General features: G+C 39.7%; 1 protein-coding gene across 3 annotated transcripts in view; it reads left to right on the top strand.

Annotated features, from left to right (window-relative positions):
• LOC118086559 (protein argonaute-3) overlaps nucleotides 1–21657 on the top strand; it is a 52109-nt gene that overhangs the window by 15062 nt on the left and 15390 nt on the right. For all 3 annotated transcript variants that reach the window (XR_004692758.2, XM_035118313.2, XM_035118311.2), the window contains exons 2-8: nucleotides 2564–2735; nucleotides 7990–8110; nucleotides 9700–9908; nucleotides 12579–12715; nucleotides 15376–15510; nucleotides 19356–19443; nucleotides 20350–20497. Coding sequence is in view for 2 of the 3 variants with exons in the window: in XM_035118313.2 (XP_034974204.1) it covers nucleotides 2564–2735; nucleotides 7990–8110; nucleotides 9700–9908; nucleotides 12579–12715; nucleotides 15376–15510; nucleotides 19356–19443; nucleotides 20350–20497 (1010 nt within the window). In the remaining variant the exon portion in view is untranslated. The remainder of the gene's footprint in view (nucleotides 1–2563; nucleotides 2736–7989; nucleotides 8111–9699; nucleotides 9909–12578; nucleotides 12716–15375; nucleotides 15511–19355; nucleotides 19444–20349; nucleotides 20498–21657) is intronic.

Below are 21657 nucleotides of genomic sequence, written 5' to 3' on the forward strand. Positions count from 1 at the left end.
CCCACCTTAGGTCACGCTGTGACCTTGCAATGGGTTCCAACTCACTGGTTGAAGGCTGGTGACCTACCAAGGCACTTTCTGGAAATCCTTTGCTTCAGGAAGCTGAACTGAGGCTTTCCCTCTAGCATGGGGGTTGTGATGTTGGGCTGTTCTCTTTAAATAGAGGACTCTTCTGCTAAAGTTGGCATACTTTCCCTTATATTTTATTCAAATAATTTTTAAAAATAAAACGCTTTTAAGAAGCTAAGGAAATTTGGAATGAACTTTGGAAACTCTTTAGCTTTCTGAAAGATTGGGTAGATCTGAGGAAAGTGATGAGTGTGGAAAATATGAAGAGGGTGAAAGGGAAACTGGTGGAATATTAGCTTTCTCACCTTGGCATTTTGATCATGCTGGCAAGGAACCAGCACAGAGGGATTGCAGGAAGTGTTAATTAGATGCATTAAATGCAGCATTTATAATAGTAATAAGAAAGTTCAGCAACCTTTCATCAGGCACTGATGGGACCATACTGGAGAATGCTGTGTTAACAACTGGACATCTATATCTGAGAAGGATGAATTCATACTGAAAACTGATGTAAAGAACAAGATTATTACACAAATGGATGGAACTAGTCCAGGCATAGGCAAACTCAGCCATCCAGATGTTTTGGGACTACAACTCCCATAATCCCTGACCACTGGTCCTGTTAGCTAGGGATGATGGGAATTGTAGTACCAAAACATCTGGAGGGCCGAGTTTGCCTATGCCTGAATTAGTCTAAATTCTATTATATGTTCCCTCACAAGCGCCATTGTGAGAGGGAGAAATGATTGTGGGTCCTCCCAGGTGACAGCTCCATAAATGAGGAGTATGTCATTTTGCCCCACCTTTCAGTGTGAGCTTAAATTAGAGAGACAGTTGAAATGAGAGTGCTGCTGCTGCTACCTTGTATATTTGCATGTATATTTGAGGGGTAGATCTGGTTGTCTCTGCTGCATATTGGATCTGCTAGAAGTTGTTATGGTACCCATAAAAGTAAAGGTAAAAGACCCCTGGATGGTTAAGTCCAGTCAAATTCGACTATGGGATGCGGTGCTCATCTTTGCTTTCAAGCCGAGGTACCCATATTTCATTTTAGTATATAATGATTTTTAAGAGGCTATCTTATTTAATAACTATTTCCTGCTCTAAAATGCAGATTTTTAATTGCATTTTTGCTGATACTTTTATGAAGTTGCAAACAGCTCAGATTTCTTTTGACTTATGGAGTGGTATATAAAATCCCTAGAGTTACTTGGCTTGTTTGACTTCAATGAAGGAAATAGAGATACAGTATATAAGTAGTTGCAGAAATGTATTGGAATTATTTAAAGGGCATAGATAGTTGGATTAAAGAAGATTGAAGGCAGTGGAACTAATAGCCACCACATTTTACATGAGGCTTCAAACTGCTAAATCGGTGGTAAGAAAGAGGGCCTTCTTGGTAGTGGTGCCCACGCTATGGAACACCCTCCCATCAGATGTCAAGGAAATAAACAACTACTGTATCTGACTTTTAGAAGACATCTGAAGGCAGCCCTGTTTAGGGAAGTTTTTAATATTTGATGTTTTATCTTGTTTTTAATATTCTGTTGGAAGCCGCCCAGAGTGGCTAGGGAGGCCCAGCCAGATGGAAGGTGCGAAATAAATAAATAAATAATAACAACTATTCTTTTATTGTTATTATTTATTCTCAAAGGGTGTGGTGTGTGGCAGGAGAGGATGGTAAGTGTGGAAGGAAGATTCAGAGACAATCAATGAAACATTTAAACAATTCAGTGTAGTATCAAAACATTTTTTTAACTTTCAGAATATGGATAGATACCTTTTCAAAATGAGAGCAAGAGCATCAAGGGATACTGAGGACAAATCCTAGCTGTGATCCAGAATCACTGTTCAAACAGAGTGCTGGAGAATAACATTGACTATTCTTCTACAGTTCTCCATGACATACTGTTGGGAACAGGAATTTGTAACTCTGACAAATATGAAAGATCAGAAAAGAGAATGGCTTCTTTGTGTTGATGAGGAGATGAGAGTTTGTTTGTCTCAACTTAGACCTAATATAAATGAGATTACCAGGCACAAGCAAGCTCACACCTCTCACTGAGTTTGTATGCATGCTTAAGGTTTGCCTGATCACAGAAGAAAACTTTCCTTTAGGTAAGGTTGGTTAGGTATGATGTGTGGGCACTAGCATTTTTGTGTGTTGGTTGGCTTGATTCCTTTAATAATTATTTCTTTGCTCTGCAAGCACATTCTCTCTGCTAATGGCATAGCTTGGTTTGAATTGAGTGGATCTGTGGCAGGGTCTGAGTACTTGGTTCTGCAAAGGGGTCAGACTAGGTGATATTTTGGGCAGGTTACCAATGTTACATGCTTCTGAGTCTCAGCAAGCTTTTTCTATAGCCTTTTCAGTAACTACCGGTACTTTCCCCCCAGAGTCTCCTAGGGTAAACATGTTTAAATACATTCATTTAATGTGTCTGCTACATATTGTACATTTGAAACTCTAAACTATGTTATATTTATTTGACAGGACCCGTTGGGGCTCAGCCCCTGCTGATGGTGCCCAGACGACCTGGCTATGGCACCATGGGCAAACCCATTAAACTGCTGGCCAACTGCTTCCAAGTTGAAATCCCAAAGATTGACGTCTACCTCTATGAGGTAGATATTAAGCCAGATAAGTGTCCTCGGAGGGTGAACAGGTAAGTCAGGGTGTTTAATATTACTACATCAAACAGATGTTTGGGCAGTACTTGATGAAACTGGATGTTGGATGTTTTTGTAAGACTATAGCTGCTTTAAGAAGTGACAGCTGGGACTAATCAGACCGCCTTGTTTGAGCAAAATATGTTTGCTCTAGTTTCCCTAGATATTTTGCATGGTTGATGCCCAGAGCACTGTTTTAGTCTGTATCACAATACAGAGCACATGTGAATGTTCATACAAGATAGGAAGCAAACGAGGGCCATCTGTAGACTGAACATGCCTTCTTTTATATTGGCACTCTAAACCTGTAAAATATCAGAATTAAGAATTGTTTTTGAAAACTGTGTCTTTCTTTAGTAAATGGGCTAGTGTGTTTAGAGGCAAGTATTTTATTTGTGTTAGGAATCACTAGGACATTATTCTACAAATGGCTAAGTGAGGTGCATTCAAGCTACAGATTATAATTTGCTAGTAAAGCCTCATTTCACATTATAAACAGAACCAATCCAAATCAAAACTGGGACTGGCAGAATTCTTATGAGTAAATGAGAAGACATCATGTTCAACTAAGTATCAGAAACAACTTTTAAAGTTAGCATTTGTTTGAAAAGAATTTGATTCCATCTTTTCTGATAACACCCTTATACAGCTGAAGTTCTATAAGTGGTCTCATGTCTTTATGATATTTTCCTTTTGCTGTTGGAACGGTTTGCTTATTTGTGTGATGGGGTCAATTGCATTCCTTGGTGGGCAGCTTAATTTCTCAATAGAAATGCTTGCTTCAGTTCCAGCAGGCAGAATAAGAATTCTGCCAGTCCCAGTTTTGATTTGGATTGGTTCTGTTTATAATGTGAAATGAGGCTTTACTAGCAAATTATAATCTGTAGCTTGAATGCACCTCACTTAGCCATTTGTAGAAGAATGGCCTCATGATTAATTAAAACAGATGCTAGTTATATTTAATAAATTCAATTAAAAGCTGGGCTGTAAGACTTCTATTCTGCCTCTTGTGATGGACAATCAAACCTTCCCCAAGAGTAGCTTATGTTGAAAGGGCAGTTTGTAAATGGCATTAATATTGAGTAATGTAGGCAGAACTTTATGGTTTCTCTTAGTAATAGTTCTTCTTTAGCTTTTATTCTTGCAATGAACAGTTTGTGGAGCTTTCTTTGGTTCCCAGATCCTACCTGGCCAGTCCCCTGCATGGTGAAGTCTTCCAGCCAAGAAAAGACATTTATTCAGCCTGATGCTGTAGAGAAATGAAATGCATATTAAGAAAAGTTTAGTTTTAATTTTATTTCAAATAATGCTTCAGTATGCTTTTAACTATTCAGATGCTTGCAGTAGAGTGTGTGTGTGTGTGTGTGTTTAATGCTATTCTGAGCCTTTGCATCCAAATAAGTGAGAACTCTTTCCTGGGCCAGTAGGTTAGATCAGTGTTTCTCAACCAGTGTGCCTCCAGATGTTTTGGGACTACAACTCCCATCATTCCTGACCACTGGTCTTGCTAGCTAGGGATGATGGGAGTTGTAGTCCCAAAACATCTGGAGGCACACTGGTTGAGAAACACTGGGTTAGATGCTCACTAAAACGCTTGACAGACTGATTTAACTTTAAAGAAAGTAACTGTCCAAAGTCCCCAGGATCAGATAGTTTTAATACCGCACTAGAGCTTTGAGATGTTGCTTTTATTGATAAGTCATACTCGGGAAGCAAATGTAAGCATGTAATTTACAGAAAAGGCAGATTACTTCAACTCTAGCTCTAGTAGATTCTGCAATATGCAGTTGGTGTGAACTCATGCTTTTCTAACTGAATGATTTCATACCTGCTGAGAAGTTTCATCACCTAGTGTTTGTACAGTGTGGTGGTAGATGGCTCCTAAGTTCTTAAAATAACTTTATTTTGCATTTAAATTTTTGTTTGCTATGACCCCATAATGTTGCTGGATGCTACTATTCAAGTATATTAAATATATCTTCTTTGACCTTCGGGTTAGCTAATGTGCAGTGGGAAATCATATAGAAGTATTGTTTTCCATTGCTGTGCACCTAGTACAGGCATCCCCAAACTGCAGCCCTCCAGATGTTTTGGCCTACAACTCCCATGATCCCTAGCTAACAGGACCAGTGGTCGGGGAAGATGGGAATTGTAGTCCAAAACATCTGGAGGGCCGAAGTTTTGGGATACCTGACCAAGTCCTCTGCTACACGCTTATTCTAGAGTAGGGCCATCCAACTTTTCACACCAAGTGGGCCACATGAGTACTTCATTGTGGAACCTGTGGGCTGCATACTGCTTTGTTACGTGTGGGGGGTGGGGAGTGAGACCAAAATTTGATGCCCGTGAGGTGCTGGGATTAGTATGAAGATCACGTTGACATGTTTTCCCTTTTACTTGCTTAATATACTGTGTTTATCTGTGAAAAGAAGAGACAAACATATTTTCAACAGTCTAGCAGCCAGGCCTCTAGGATTTAGCTAAACTGGGAGAGGGAATGAGGATATTGTTGGTGCACACCTGATATGTATTCCTAAGGATGTCAAATTGAGGCTGGCTGGCCTTCAGGAAATGATAATGAGGCAGAGCTACAGTAGCATCTTGCTCTTGGTAGCATCAAATAAAATTTTACTGAAAGTGCCACAAGCCATCTAGGTGCAACTCCTTGTCTAAGAGCAGGTCTGAACAACAGTCATTGTGCAATTGAGACAGCTCCAGATGCTTTGAGGAGGAAAATTAAGGCTATACTCCACCTACACCCTTTGTGCATCTGGTGTTTTGGAAGTCTAGTGAAAACAATCTGTATTTAATTACATTTTATACCACTTTCAGGCAAAATTGTCCAGTTTGTAGTCGTAAAATACAGTCAAGTATGTAACTTAAACAGACAGTAACTCCATATACAGTGGTACCTCGGGTTACGTTACCTTTGGGCAACGTATTTTCGAGTTATGAACGTGGCAAACCCGGAAGTGTATACTTCGGGTTTTGCCACATGTGCAGAAGCGCTCTTCATGTGTGCGCAAAAGCGCTCTATTGCACCGCGCGCTTGCGCAAAAGCGGTGTCTCCAGATACGGACTTTTCAGGGTAAGTAAGGACCCCCGAGACGAATTAAGTTTGTATCCGGAGGGTCCACCACTGTAAAGTATAAATAAGGAAAGCTTTAAGAAACAAAACTTCAGCTTAAGTCCTATCTCAATAAAATTGTTTTAGTTTTCCCACCTTGTGATCTGAATTCCCTTTTCACTCAGCTTCATGATGGTCCTATCTGATGTGTTGGTAAGTGACTTGTGGCAAAGGGAGGCACCCATGTGTCTATTCCAGTCTTGGTGGATCAAAGGCTACCTTTGGTGTATTTCCCTTCAGCTTTTGTCCATGCCCTGGTAACCTGGGTTGGATTACTGCAGTACATTTGAGGTGAAGCAGCCCTTGAGGTTGACTGCAACTAGTGCAAAATGCAGCAGCTTGACTGCTCACAGAGCATTCACCACCATGTCATTCCACTGCTAAAACTGTTGCATTGCCTGCCAATTAACCATGAAGCTAAGTTCATGATATTTGTTATGTGCACAAAGCCCTATACAGTGGTACCCCTACTTACGAATTTAATGCATTCCGAATGCACATTCGTAAGTCGAAAAAAATTGTAAGTTGAATCCCATAGGAATGCATTGGTAGAAAAAATTCGTAAGTCAAAGCAACCCTATCTAAAATTCGTAAGTAGAAAAAATCCTATCTAAACCGCATCCAAGATGGCGGACGGAGCTCCGTTCGTAAGTAGAAACATTCGTAAGTAGAGTTATTCGTAAGTAGAGTTATTCGTAAGTAGAGGTACCACTGTATAGCCTGGGACCAGGATACCTCAGAGATTGTTTCACCCTCGTATACCCAATTGATTGCTGTGCTTTGCAGAACATATGTCTTGTGGAGATATAATTTCAGCAAGAGGTCTGTTTCATATGATATAGGAATCAGGCCTTTAGCATGGTGGCACCTACCTTTGGAGCATCCATTACTTATCATACATGCACCATTTCTATTGACTTTTCAGCATCTATTGCAGACCTTCCTTTTAAACGAAGTTGTATTTTAATTGGCTAAGCCAGTCTATATCTGTATTGGATTTGAAATGGTTTGTATATATGGAATTGTTCTGATTTTTTTTCATTGATGTTTCTACACAGAAATTGCCTTGAGATACTTTGTGGAAAGTTTACTATAAATGGAATAACATAAATAAACAAAACTTTATTGGCAGTTCTGGTAGTGCAGAGATGCGCCTTTGAAAACTTCACTCCCACTGAGAAGCATTCCCCATGATGTTTAGGGCCATGTCACTCTCTACACAGAAACAAACTCTTGTTTAGGCCATCAAATATATACTCAACATGAAGCCACAGCCAAACTCATGAATCTGATATATGTGCATTCTCAAACACATTCCCATTGTACCACGTTGTGTACCCTTACAATTTTGAGGTATCCACCTAAGACTACATAATGTGTGAAGAAATCCTAAAGCTGGAAAATAACTCATCATAATATTTTATTTTTAACATTTTTACCCTGCTCAGCCAAAAAATCTCATTGAGTAGTTTTACCTAAGATCAATAATAAAAACTACTTTTGATTTTTTGCACCGTGATTGGGAATTTCTTTGCAATGAGATGGGCAGTTTTTTTCTTCTCTTATTGCATTAAACTTGGGAAGAAAGTTTGGTGCAATTTATTATTTCTCCATGAAGGCTATGTTTTCAGTGGCCTAAGACAATAGTGACTTTTAACAGGATAAGATGCAGCCGCAAGGTCACTGTGTTGTAATTGTTGCCATCACCAGTCAGAGGAGTTGCAGTAACAGTAATGTTCACTGGAATATGTAAAGAACTGAATTGTTCTCAGCTTTGCATAAGGAAATTAAGAGTGTTGGAAAGCACAGGGGCGTAGCATTTCTCTTGTAGCAGTTAAACACATGCAGCAAACTGTCATTTTGAGTTCTTTTAATTAAAATTTTATTTGGCACTGAGGAAGAAGCAATAACCGTTCTCTCCCATCTCATGCACACTCTTAAAATTTGTTTTGTTGTGACATCGTAATTCAATGAAGCATCTTTTAGATAATTGCTCTGTAATGACTTGGTTAAATGCTGAAAATATTAAAATGGGATGAAATGTAGTGTTTTTCTTACTTTCCCTCTTAATGCTATACTGTTTTAAAATTACATATATATATATATATATATTGTTTCCCTAGGGAGGTGGTAGATTCAATGGTGCAGCATTTTAAAGTGACAATATTTGGGGACCGCAGACCTGTTTATGATGGTAAAAGAAGCCTTTATACAGCCAATCCGCTCCCCGTTGCAACAACTGGGGTAAGATAGTTTGTCCTTCCATAAGTTCTGATTGTTTGTAAGATAAATGAAATCTTTTCTGAAAGTGTTAAGGTTTTATTGATTGTTACTGTATATTGCAACCACTTTGTGTGGTATTTTTTACAAAATAACAGAAGCAAAGAATGACAGGTCTTGGAGGACCTTACAATCTAAATCTAGTATATGGGAGAAATGACAGACAAGATGAGGGGGAAGGGGAGGAGTGGAGATTAATGGATTGAGTATGCACGAATGCAGTTGAGTTTATTTTAGTTGGGATTGAGGACTAAATAGTTGAGTTTTTGTGTATGAAATTGACAAGGTTTACAAGGTAGTTGGACACATTTCCACTGGACACAGTCTTGCAACACAAATCGTCAGTCTGGTGTGGGTGAGATACATTGAGTGTGCACGCTCATCCAGTCTGCAGCATCATAGCCAGTGGATGCAGTTAATTTCACTGTGAGCTCTGGCATATCCTGGCAAACAGGCAGAACTGTATTCTCTGAGGGCCAGACTACATTACATTTGAAATATGTGATCACATCATGTCACAACAAAAGAGCAGCCACACTGGAGGGAAAAGTTCAGGTTTGGGACTGCGGCAAAGTGGAGTTAAACACATCCTCCCATGCTGTGGTCTGGATAAAGAATTCTGCCTCAAGGACAGTAGCAGTAGCTGCTGTTGTGGCCACTTACAGCTTTCTTTCTGAAGCAAATGGTTTCAGCTTTTATTAGATCTGTTGCTTGGGAGGAAAGGGTTAAACCTTGGTGGTCCTGACCTCTCTGCCACCGTTATGTCTTTTTGTTTTTGTTTTTGTTTTTTACATGAAATGCAATTGCACACTTAATGTATTGTCGAGTTCAGCCATAAGACAGTATTGGAGATCCAATGACCCACCAGATGTTGGGCTCCAACTACAGTCATCTCTATCCATTGCCCATGCTTGCTGAGACTGATGGAGTTGCGAGTCCAAAAACATCTGGGTGCCATGGGGTCCCCTGCCCTTGCCACAGTAGACTGGGTTGGATACATTGAGATTCCCATGACAGCTGCTGTGTCAAGCATCTGATGCAGAATCTGATTACAGTGGTACCTCTGATTATAAACCTAATTCGTTCTGGAGGTCCGTTCTTAAGCTGAAACCATTCTTATCCTGAGGCACGCTTTCGCTAATGGGGCCTCCCGCTGCATCCTGGGGCAAATTTTGCAACCAGGAGCAGCTACTTCCGGTTTAGCGGAGCTCGTAACCTGAAGCATTCGTAACCAGAAACATTTGTAACCAGAGGTACCACTGTAGTGCTGATGTGTTTGATTTTCTAACTTCACTGGTGATGAGAGGAAAAGGGATTCAAGGCACTAACATTAGGCCTTGATTTTCTGGTTTCCCATTTCCGTGTGTTGAATTACGGCAATCTGGAGTGCCATTTCATTGTCATTCACATAGATGCCTAGTATTTCTTCAGTCTTCTATTTGGTAAAATAGGTTTTTGGCCAGAGGAAGAAAAGGAGTAATACTTGCAGATAAATTACTTACTTTAGGATTCTTCTTCTCTGTATCCTCTCCTATGACTTTCTCCCTTAACAGGTTGATTTAGATGTAACATTGCCTGGAGAAGGTGGTAAAGATCGTCCCTTCAAGGTGTCAATAAAGTTTGTTTCCCGGGTGAGCTGGCACTTGCTGCATGAGGTTCTGACAGGACGAACCTTGCCTGAACCTCTGGAATTAGACAAGCCAATCAGCACTAACCCTGTTCATGCTGTCGATGTGGTGCTACGACATTTACCCTCCATGAAGTAGGTTCCCTGTCATTCTCTGAACACAATATCTATCTTTTAAAAGTTCATCTTTAGGAGTGGGTCTCTTTACACTTCTGTGCTTCTGTGTTTTACTTGTTTAATCTACTAAGACTATACTGTGGAACCACATAATTTGTATGTTTTAACGCAACTTTCTGTGTATGTATGCTTTCAGAAGTCTGCTATTATTTACTTTTTCTTTAAATTTTATTGAATCTTTTCATCACACAGTACAATAAAAAACTAATCTAAATAGAAAAAGAAAGAGAAAGAGAAAGGAAGAGCAAAGGAAGTACAAAGTCCTAGCTCAAAGAAAAAATTTAATCCTTGTCTCACACAGAAGGAGGTGGACCCTACCAGCTCTTACCTTGGAGCTTCTCTTTCTTCTCCCAGCCTTCCGCCTTGGGATATCTTTCCTTCCCCACCTCTCACACAGGGCCCTTCATCAACCATCCATTGCCTTCATGTGTGTCCAATCCCCTTAGTAACCCAGAGTAGAGGACACCAAAATAAGCAAAACAGAAACAAAAGCAAAGCAAGAAAAAATAAGAAAAAGAAGCAGGATGATAAAAATAATAAGAGAGAAATAAAAAGGGCTTCTGATTCTCCATCTGTCAGGTATATCATATAAGGATTATTCAAAATATTCACAGTATTCACTCCAGGGTAGTATCCAGCTATTCTTCTTTCTGCTAGGCAATATTTTCCCAGGCTTCAGACATCTCAAGTTCATTCATTTTCCCTTCCACACAAAAAGTCTAAAAGGGGTTCTCCAATTATTATTATTTTCAGTACTTGTCCACAATAGTCTTCCTTCAGTTCAGCACAACAACTTTACTTCCACTGCTGAAAAACAAGAACCTTTCCTCTTTATTCACACAGGAGTCTCTCCACTGTGGTCATATATTGAAAAAGTAATCCATAGTTATTTACTTATTGTATATTCATTAATTCAAACCCAGTTCCGTATCTTCTGATCCCATTTCTATGGCTGTGATTTTCCATCCTAATTTGGCCAGGGGGCGGGGATCTTTGCAATTTTGCTTCTTTCTTTTTCCAGAAGAGTTGTCAGAGGCTTGGTAGCTTTTTCTTCTAAATTCATTCCAAATTGTACACAGAATCCTTTCTCAGCTCTGTCTCTGCCAGCTCAGAACAATCTCTCAGTCCATGGTTTCATTCCACTTCTCCAACATTCATAAGTCCACTGCTTGACTGTTTAACTCCTCCAGGCACCTGTGTGAAGGTCCTCCCCATTTCATCTTTACTGTCTCCAGCTTTACCATTCCACTCTCCTGTTGTGGCAGTACTTTATCAATATTGTTCTCTGAAGGTTCTGTGTCTTTTTAAACCTCATCTTCCCCATGTCCATTTTCATTCACCATCTTATGCACCTCAGCTCTTACCTCTTTTAGTTGCTCATCCAATAATCGCTGCACAATGCCAGCCGTCAGTGGGGTGTCCAACAGTGTTTTTACCATACTGAGTGTTCTTGGTCTTATTAACAACTTACTCTCCACCTTATGATTTTACAGTCTCTGCCTTAAAAGCTTGAATCACCTGTCTCCTTATCAGAGTGCATTCTTTTCTGACAGTAGCATAGATAAGCTAGTTTCACTTTGCAACCAGCACTTTCATCAAAGGGATGGAAAGTTTAAAATAAAATAAAGATTTCTAACAATCAGAACAGCCCTTGGCCATTTATAATCTTTCTTAGCCGTAAACAATTAAAACCTGCTTTTTGTTTTTGCTGTTATTTTCTGATGGACTTCTCAGAGGGGAAAAAAGATGAAGTCAAACAACTTTTGTATACTCTTAATTTTTTATTCTATTTTCCACCAAGGAACCCCAAATATAACAAATATGCAAACTTCAAGTCATTAAACCCAAATAAAGCCATGTGTTAAAGCAACCCCTTGCTGGTTGTGGATTTTAGAGGGATCTCCCAGCAAATTTTTAACACAAAAATTGGGCTGACTACCTGGTAGTTTAGTCAATAAAGGGTTAATCATTCATTGAACAGCTCCTGTGTAAAAATTACAAAACAAAGAACAACTTCTATTGGTCCCCCCTTCTGGTACTGTAATTACAAGGACAAAATTTTGAGGAAAGAGGCCTATCTGCTCCTAAGTAATTGAGAAGGTAACACATTAAAGCTGCTCCAAATGTCCTAGGTTATCCTCCTTGTCATTGTATTTTGAATCCAGCTTGGGAAGTTGGAGAGTCCCTCATTTACCATCATATTATGGTGCCTTCCAGCTTCAGCAAATCATTCCTATGATTTCAGCAGGCCTAGTAATATCCTGGATCAAGCTTGAAGCACGAGACTCCCATTTTCAACCCCAAATGAGGTTGACAGGGAAGTGTCTATTCAACCCCTTTCACATGAAAAGTGTGGAATAGATGCTATAAAAAATTAGTCTCCACACTCTGACATTTAATCCCATTTCCATATCTATTGCAATTTCAGACCCAAAATAAATTTGTAAATATCTGTTACTGTTTCAAAAGCAGGACCTTGCAAGACTGTTTATTTTCATAATAACGTCTGCCACTTATGGAATTGCAACTCTTGGACCGTTTGAAAGATTCATTCCTAGATTGGATATGCACCCACCATCTAAATATTTAGCTACAGCAGTAACATAACATAACCTCTTCTTTTTATAGGTATACACCTGTAGGCCGCTCCTTTTTCTCTGCTCCAGAAGGCTATGATCATCCCTTGGGAGGTGGCAGGGAAGTATGGTTTGGATTCCATCAGTCTGTTCGACCTGCAATGTGGAAAATGATGCTAAATATTGATGGTAAGCCAGTTCTATGAGAGCATGGAGAAGTATGTTGTCTCTACAAATGACTGTTGTATCGGAGTATGAAATAGTATACATATATAGATACAGTTCATTGGAGTAAATTTTGATAACTAATCAAAATAGTTTACATGCAAATTGTCTTGTTCTATATATTGTTTCTGCCAGCTTTTCTCCTTTGTAGATGATGTGAGGTATGCTGCAAATATTTTCCTTCATAATTTTTTGAATTATAGAAACACTTAAGCCCAAGAATCCAAGAACATATGATAGAAATATTGTCTGCTAATTAGGGTAACAAGGTAGATGGGAAAGCAGGCATTACTAATGAAAGTCATGCCTTTCATCAGGCAGTGATAGGTGCATAAGCAAAATCACATTGACAGAGCTTGAGTTGGTTAATTACTAACAAGTCACTGACTTTGGTATGATTTGATGGGGGAAGGCGTCTTAACAGTGAAATTATTTGTAATGCTTGCAGTTCTGAAGAATGCCCCCCTCCCAGTTTCTGACATGAAGGTGCTTTGCTTTTAATCTTATGGCTAGAATAGACATGGTTTAAAAGTTATAAGCAACATACAGTGGTACCTCCGGATGCGAACAGGATCCGTTCCACAGCCCCGTTCGCATCCAGAGCAGTACGCAACCTGAAGCGCCTAATTTGCGCATGCTCGCCGCTTCTGCGCATACTCGCCGCTTCTATGCATGCACGTGGCATCATTTGGCGCGTCTGCGCATGCGCGAATCGCCGAACCCAGAAGTAACCCGTTCCGGCACTTCCGGGTTCGACGCGTTCATAACCCATGATGTACGCAACCCGCAGCGAACGTAACCAGAGGTATGACTGTACTAATTCCTATTTAGGTTAAAATGCCTGTGTGAATGTTGTATTTGAGGAGTAAAACTGTTAGCGCAGGATAGCTGCGTTCTATAATGTGGTTTGAAGATGAAACCTGTAAGAAGTCCACTGAAACTTCTTAATTGTTGCCCATCCAGGACTAAGTACTTATAAAATGTTTTCTAATTGGTGTAGCAAGTTTGGTTACCATGGTGACAAACTGCAGCAGGTTGAGGTTTTGGGGGGATGCACACAAGCTATTTGTGTTCATTCAGTTAATCAGCATCTGTAGGCGTCGGCTAGCATGCGTCATGTGAAGTTGGCGGGCTGCTGGCGGTGACGCATGTCTGAAGAATGTTTTGTTATATTTGTATGGGGACATTCTGTTTGGTGCACTTGAGGCCTGGGAACCTCAAAAACGCCTCGTTAACTGTTTCACAGTCTAGTAATTCTGCTGTATGGAAAGCATTTGAAACGTATTGCCTTGCATTCACCCACAGCATGGCAAAGGTGGGAACAAATTCATCCCTAAGTTAAGTAAGCCTTTATAATTTAGCAAAGTCTCAAATACCCCAAAATGCTTTTTGAGCGATGTTTTACAGGGACATCATGTTTAAAATATGGGAGAAAAAAATAATTTTGGACACTTGCAGTGGTATTATCTTGTTGCAATTGAGTAATTTATTTGGAGCGCTAAACATTCCTGAAGCCCTCCCACTTGTGAAAACTGCATTCAGGACCTTGAAACATTATTGAGGTGTCATGATCTTACGAAGATCATTGAAACAGGACCTTATCTGCATGCATGCCTGTCTCTTCTCAGCTGCTTTGAGCATTCTTCAATACAATAGTCATATTTTTTGTGCCATATGGTTATTTGTAAGCTTTGCAATTATAATGGTATTTTGTCTACTTTATTGTTAACTTCTTCTTGTTAATATATTGCTGTTGCAGTCCAGTGCCTTTCAGCATTTTTTTAATGGTTGTTGTATAGAATTGTGCCCTTATATGTGAATTTGAGTGCCTGCTATTTCCCCTCCCCCAAGAAACTAGATTAATGGCATTTTTTTAGACTTGCTTGGTGATCTTATTAGTTTGGGAGAAACTTCAGGCGTAAGTCTAACTTGCAAGTTTAGAGTTTTGTGCAAGAATGAAAATATGGATGCTGGATGTTCTATTTCTTCATAGGGAGAAGGAGAACTTAGGCTGGTTGAAATTTGACTGAGTGATATAGGAGTAAATGTGCATAATTATTTGTGTAACTTACTATGAGACACGTACTGTTTCGCTCACTTTGGTAGTCATGAGTTTATTGCCCTACATAAGATTAATGATTACTCGTTTTCAATATGAACCCTCTAAATCAGTGTTTCCCAAAGTGGTTAATATTGAACCCCTAGTTTTTGTTTTTATTTATGTGGGCATGTACAAAGTGTATCTTCCTTGCCATTGAGAAACATCTGTATTAATATATATTTTTACATTTGATGATTCCTGTTATTGGTGATTGATGATTAATAAATGTTGATTAAATATTGATATTTCTTGACTTTATTTCATTTACTTTCCTAAGAATTTGCAGGGTGGATGGGTGAATACAAGGGATCAGTAAACTGAGAAGTTTGGGGAAACTTGCTCTAAATTCATGAGATAATTTAATTAGAAAATGTACTACATGACACTTTGTTGCCCCAAAGCTTAGTGATGATTTTAATGATTTCTTCTTCAAATGTATACACAGAACTAATTATTGTGTACCAGTGATTTATTTAGTCTTCAGAACTTCTACTTTATTAACTGCTCTATTTTCTGCTCTTAGTTTCTGCCACTGCCTTCTACAAAGCACAACCTGTAATTCAGTTTATGTGTGAAGTTCTCGATATTCACAACATTGACGAACAGCCACGACCTCTGACTGATTCTCACCGGGTAAAGTTCACCAAAGAGATAAAGGGTAAGTAGAAAATAAGAGCACTGATCAATGTAGAGTAGCTTATAATGCTCTCAGAAGCCTTTCCTCTGCTCTTCCTGAACACTCCTAGGTTCATTTAAAATGCATATGATTCTTCATCTTTTGTGCTACTCATACACTAATTTGCATGAAATGTGTGTTCTGATAAGAGATTTGTATTCTGTACTGCCCGTCATGTGAAGATCACAGAATAGTTCATAACATAAAACAAATAATCCCCCCCAAAAAACCTGTTTAGAAAGCGATAGAATGTTAACCAACCAAAGGCCTGGTTATAGAGAAATGTTTTGACCTGGAGCCTAAAGCTATGTAATGAAGATGCCAGGCGAGCCTCCTTGGAGAGGGCATTCCACAAATGGGGAGCCACCACAGAAAAGGCTTCCCTCCAGAACTTTCATGGAGGAGGCACACAAAGAAGAGCCTCAGATGATGATTACAGGGTCCAGGGCAGTTCATATGGGGAGAAGTGGCCCTTAAGTTATTGCAGTTCTGAGCTGTTGACGGCTTTATTGGTAAAAACCTGCACTTTACATTAGGCCCAGAAACTAATTGACAGCCAGTGCAATCAGACCATTATCAATGTAATACACTCAAATGGTTGTGCCCTGTGATTAACCTGTCTACCAGCTGAAGTTCCTGAACAGTCTTCTCAGGCAGCCCTATGTATAATTCATTTCAGTAATCTAACCTAGAGGTTATCAGAGCATAGACAACATAAGTTAGGTTATCCTTGTCCAGATAGGGACACAGCTGGGCCTCCAGCTGAAGCTGATGGAAGGCACTCTGCACCACTGAGGCCACCTGAGCCTCAAGCAACAATAAAGGATCCAGAAGTACCTCCATGCTACACACTACTTCAGCGGGAGTGTAACCCCATGAAAAGCACGCCACTTCCCATCCATCCAGTCTAGGGTATCAACCACTAACAGTGCCTCAGTCTTATCTGGATTGAGCTTCAATTTGTTGGGTCTCATACAGTCCATTGCCAAGGCAAGACATCAGTCCAGCACATCCATACCATTTGGTTCTCTCTCACAATTTGCCCAAGGAAACTTGAGGTGATATTTCGGTCTGCCAGGACCTTTCCTAGTCCAGGCTGGGGAGCAGGAAGGAAGAATTAATTGTTCTGGAACAAAAATTGCTCTGGGTGAACTAATGTTTCCTGCTTGTCCTGCTCTATTGAGTGGCAGTTAGGAGGACAATTGGTTTTCTACAGGAGGGCTATTGTTTTTTATAGTCATACCATTGCTTGATTTGTTTCTTCTGCTTTTTTTGTATGTTGATTATATATTGGTGTGTTTAATTGCATTTTTTTAAAAAATATAATGCTGTGTGAACTGCTTTGGATTTTTTTTTAATGAAGAGTGGTATATACATTTAATAAATGAATAATAGCCAACCACACCAACCATGACCACCTTGGAGTGGATCAGTCTAACAGGTTTGCAGTCATGAGGATGAAGTGAAAACTTTTCAGGGTTTGAATTCTGAAGTGCTTAGAAATGGTGGACTTAGCTCACCAGAATTCATTGGGGCACACAATTACAGATAAGAGTGAATGTATTTTGGTAATGTCATAGGTGCCAAGCCATGCAGTTTCCTGTACATTTGTACCATCTTTTCCCAGTTACCTTATCAACATGAGATCAAGTCATGTGTACCCTGTTTCTCCGAAAATAAGACGTAGCCATAAAATAAGCCATAGCAGGATTTTTAAGCATTCAAGGAATATAAGCCATACCCCGAATATTTTGTTTGTTGTTGTTTAGTCGTTTAGTCGTGTCCGACTCTTCGTGACCCCATGGACCATAGCACGCCAGGCACTCCTGTCTTGCACTGCCTCCCGCAATTTGGTCAAACTCATGTTCGTAGCTTCGAGAACACTGTCCAACCATCTTGTCCTCTGCCGTCCCCTTCTCCTAGTGCCCTCAATCTTTCCCAACATCAGGGTCTTTTCCAAGGATTCTTCTCTTCTCATGAGGTGGCCAAAGTATTGGAGCCTGAGCTTCACGATCTGTCCTTCCAGGGAGCACTCAGGGCTGATTTCCTTAAGAATGGATAGGTTTGATCTTCTTGCAGTCCATGGGACTCTCAAGAGTCTCCTCCAGCACCATAATTCAAAAGCATCAATTCTTCGGCGATCAGCCTTCTTTATGGTCCAGCTCTCACTTCCATACATCACTACTGGGAAAACCATAGCTTTAACTATACGGACCTTTGTCGGCAAGGTGATGTCTCTGCTTTTTAAGATGCTGTCTAGGTTTGTCATTGCTTTTCTCCCAAGAAGCAGGCGTCTTTTAATTTCGTGACTGCTGTCACCATCTGCAGTGATCAAGGAGCCCAAGAAAGTAAAATCTCTCACTGCCTCCATTTCTTCCCCTTCTATTTGCCAGGAGGTGATGGGACCAGTGGCCATGATCTTGGTTTTTTTGATGTTGAGCTTCAGACCATATTTTGCACTCTCCTCTTTCACCCTCATTAAAAGGTTCTTTAATTCCTCCTCGCTTTCTGCCATCAAGGTTGTGTCATCTGCATATCTGAGGTTGTTGATATTTCTTCCGGCAATCTTAATTCCGGCTTGGGATTCATCTAGTCCAGCCTTTCGCATGATGAATTCTGCATATAAGTTAAATAAGCAGGGAGACAATATACAACCTTGTCGTACTCCTTTCCCAATTTTGAACCACTCAGTTGTTCCATATCCAGTTCTAACTGTAGCTTCTTGTCCCACATAGAGATTTCTCAGGAGACAGATGAGGTGATCAGGCACTCCCATTTCTTTAAGAACTTGCCATAGTTTGCTGTGGTCGACACAGTCAAAGGCTTTTGCATAGTCAATGAAGCAGAAGTAGACGTTTTTCTGGAACTCTCTAGCTTTCTCCATAATCCAGCGCATGTTTGCTATTTGGTCTCTGGTTCCTCTGCCCTTTCGAAATCCAGCTTGCACTTCTGGGAGTTCTCGGTCCACATACTGCCTAAGCCTGCCTTGTAGAATTTTAAGCATAACCTTGCTAGCGTGTGAAATGAGCGCAATTGTGCGGTAGTTGGAGCATTCTTTGGCACTGCCCTTCTTTGGAATTGGGATGTAGACTGATCTTCTCCAATCCTCTGGCCATTGCTGAGTTTTCCAAACTTGCTGGCATATTGGGTGTAGCACCTTAACAGCATCATCTTTTAAAATTTTAAATAGTTCAGCTGGAATATCATCACTTCCACTGGCCTTGTTATTAGCAATGCTTTCTAAGGCCCATTTGACTTCACTCTCCAAGATGTCTGGCTCAAGGTCAGCAACCACACTACCTGGGGTGTACGGGACCTCCATATCTTTCTGGTATAATTCCTCTGTGTATTCTTGCCACCTCTTCTTGATGTCTTCTGCTTCTGTTAGGTCCTTACCACTTTTGTCCTTGATTATGGTAATCTTTGTACGAAATGTTCCTTTCATATCTCCAATTTAAAAGACATTCCTTGAAAATAAGCCATAGTGTGTTTTTTTGAGGAAAAATAAATATAAGACAGTGTCTTATTTTCGGAGAAACAAAGTATGTGCTCGTGCAAAAGGGGCCCAATGGAAAGTTGACATTATTTGTCCAAAGGTCTATTGGACCCTCTTTTCCTCCAGACTCCCTTGTTTTGCATATGAAATGAGACATTCAAAGTAACCATTCTTTGTATAATTGTTCCATAATAAGAAGCCTGATGGCATTCTTATTCTGTTGTACATTAATATGCATGTTCTGTTATAAAACAGCTTGTGCGTGTACCATTTTGGGAGCAGCCATTCTGTGACATCAGTATTTCTCTTTTCCCCCTTTGTTTTCACATAGGTCTGAAGGTTGAAGTGACTCACTGTGGAACAATGAGACGAAAGTACCGTGTCTGTAACGTTACACGGAGACCTGCCAGTCATCAAACGTAAGCAAATGTTTTAAACAATTGACTGGAATGTTGCATACATGGCCACAGTAAAAATCCACCATCCAATTTTTCTAGAATTTGGAATGCATGACACTGTATTGGTTTTTTATTTACACACACACACACATAACTTGATTGCGGTCCATAGACCCAAATTGCACAGTACTTTTAAAAAATACATTGTTGCTGTTGTTTTCATTTTTGTATTATTCCCTTGTATTCATGGATGCATATTTGTACTTACCTTCACACTGATTTGAAGCCACTTTGTTTCCTTCCTAAGAGAGGTTCCTTGGAGGCCGAAGGGACATTACTGGAACATCTCTTGGGTTAGGGCAATTGGCTAAAATGTTTTAAATGGTTCTATTTTTGGTTCCTCTGTTTTGTTTTTGTTGGGTTTATGTTGGTTAAATGTTTAGTTGGGGCTGGCGGTTATTTTAATTTGGGTATAACTGTAAACTGTTTATTATTGTTATTATTGGTTTCTATTGATTTATTGGTTTCTTTGTTACTCATATAGGATATTTTGTTTTTTAATGTTTGATGCTTTGTTGTGTTGTAAGCTACCCAGAGTGGCTGGGGAAACCCAGCCAGATGGGCGGGATATAAATTAAAAAATTCTTATTTATTATTATAAGACTGACATAAAATAATGTTGGTTACAGGTAGGTAGCCGTGTTGGTCTGGGTCGAAGTAAAATAAAAAAATTCTTTCAGTAGCACCTTAAAGACCAACTAAGTTTTTATTTTGGTATGAGCTTTCGTGTGCATGCACACTTCTTCAGATACCAAAAATAATGATAAAATAATGTTGTATAACTTCCAGAAAAATCACTTATTTTTCCCCAGAAGGCAGTTAACTCCCTCAGTTCTACTCTGATTAAAACTCAATTTCTCTTTTCAGTTTCCCATTGCAGTTAGAAAACGGTCAGACTGTGGAGAGAACAGTAGCACAGTACTTCAGAGAAAAGTACAACCTGCAGCTGAAATATCCTCATCTTCCTTGTCTACAAGTGGGACAGGAGCAGAAACACACCTATCTGCCTCTTGAAGTAATTTATTCAGAATACTGTTACTTTGCATAGCCAAAAAGGATTTATCAGATGTTTTAACTGTGTGCAGTGCTAGCAGTTTGCCAAACGTTTTATATAAAGGAAATATTTTCTGGCTTATTTTTTAAAAAAGTTAAAGCTTCATGTATACATTTTTTAAAATACACCATTCTCTACAGCCATTCCTGCCATCTAAAGATAACTCCATTTATCTGATGAAATGAGCTTTAGTACATGAAAGTGTATGCCATAACAAACAAGCTAGTTTTTAAGATGCCCACAGGACCCTTTATTGTGTTTAGGGCATGTGTGTGTGTGTTACTTTCCGATATTTTTTTAAAAGCTTCACATTTTAAAATATTTAAGTGGTAAAATATTTAAGTGCTCTGGTCCATGGGGTCATGAAGAGTCGGACACGACTAAACGACTAAACAACAAGTGGTATATAAAAATACAACATAAAAGCAATATAAAAACAGATAAAGCAATATAAGAACTGAGATGCAAGTGTAAAAATGGAAAAAGCAAATCCAGTAACATCAAGATCTAATTTTATGGGTCAAGGAATGCAAAAGGATATTTACAAGACATCTGAAGCAACTGATGAATGATGGTTTATGTATGGCAGAGGAGAAGGCATTCTAAAGGGAGGTGACAATTATGGAATGCACCTGTTTTCAGGTCACCACCCAGTGATGCTCGGTAGGATTTGGTGCAATAAAATGCCCCCCCCTGCACACTGCATTAAATAATATTGCTGAAATGAGGAAAGTTTGGGGTAACTAGATTTTTTGTGGAAATATTGCAAGCTCTATTCAGTTCAAGAACTGGCTCTGACTGGTGGATTACAATGAACATATGAAGCTACCTTATTGAGTCAGATTGTTGGTCATCTTGCCCAGTATTGTCTACTTTGACTGGTGGCTCCTCTTCAGAATTGCAAGCAAGGGGCTCTTTCTCAGCCTTGCGTCTTGTTAATCTTTCAGCTGGCAATGCCAGGGAATGAATCTGGAACCTTCTGCATGGAAGGTATGGACTTCGTCAACTTGTCAATAAGAACATAAGAAGAGCCTGCTGAATCAGAACAGCAGCCCATTTAGTCCAACATCCTTTTCTCCCACTGGCTAACCAGAAGCCTATGGGAGGCCTGAAGGCAGGAT

The sequence above is a fragment of the Zootoca vivipara genome, chromosome 6, assembly GCF_963506605.1.
Source record: "Zootoca vivipara chromosome 6, rZooViv1.1, whole genome shotgun sequence".
Lineage (NCBI taxonomy): Eukaryota > Metazoa > Chordata > Lepidosauria > Squamata > Lacertidae > Zootoca > Zootoca vivipara.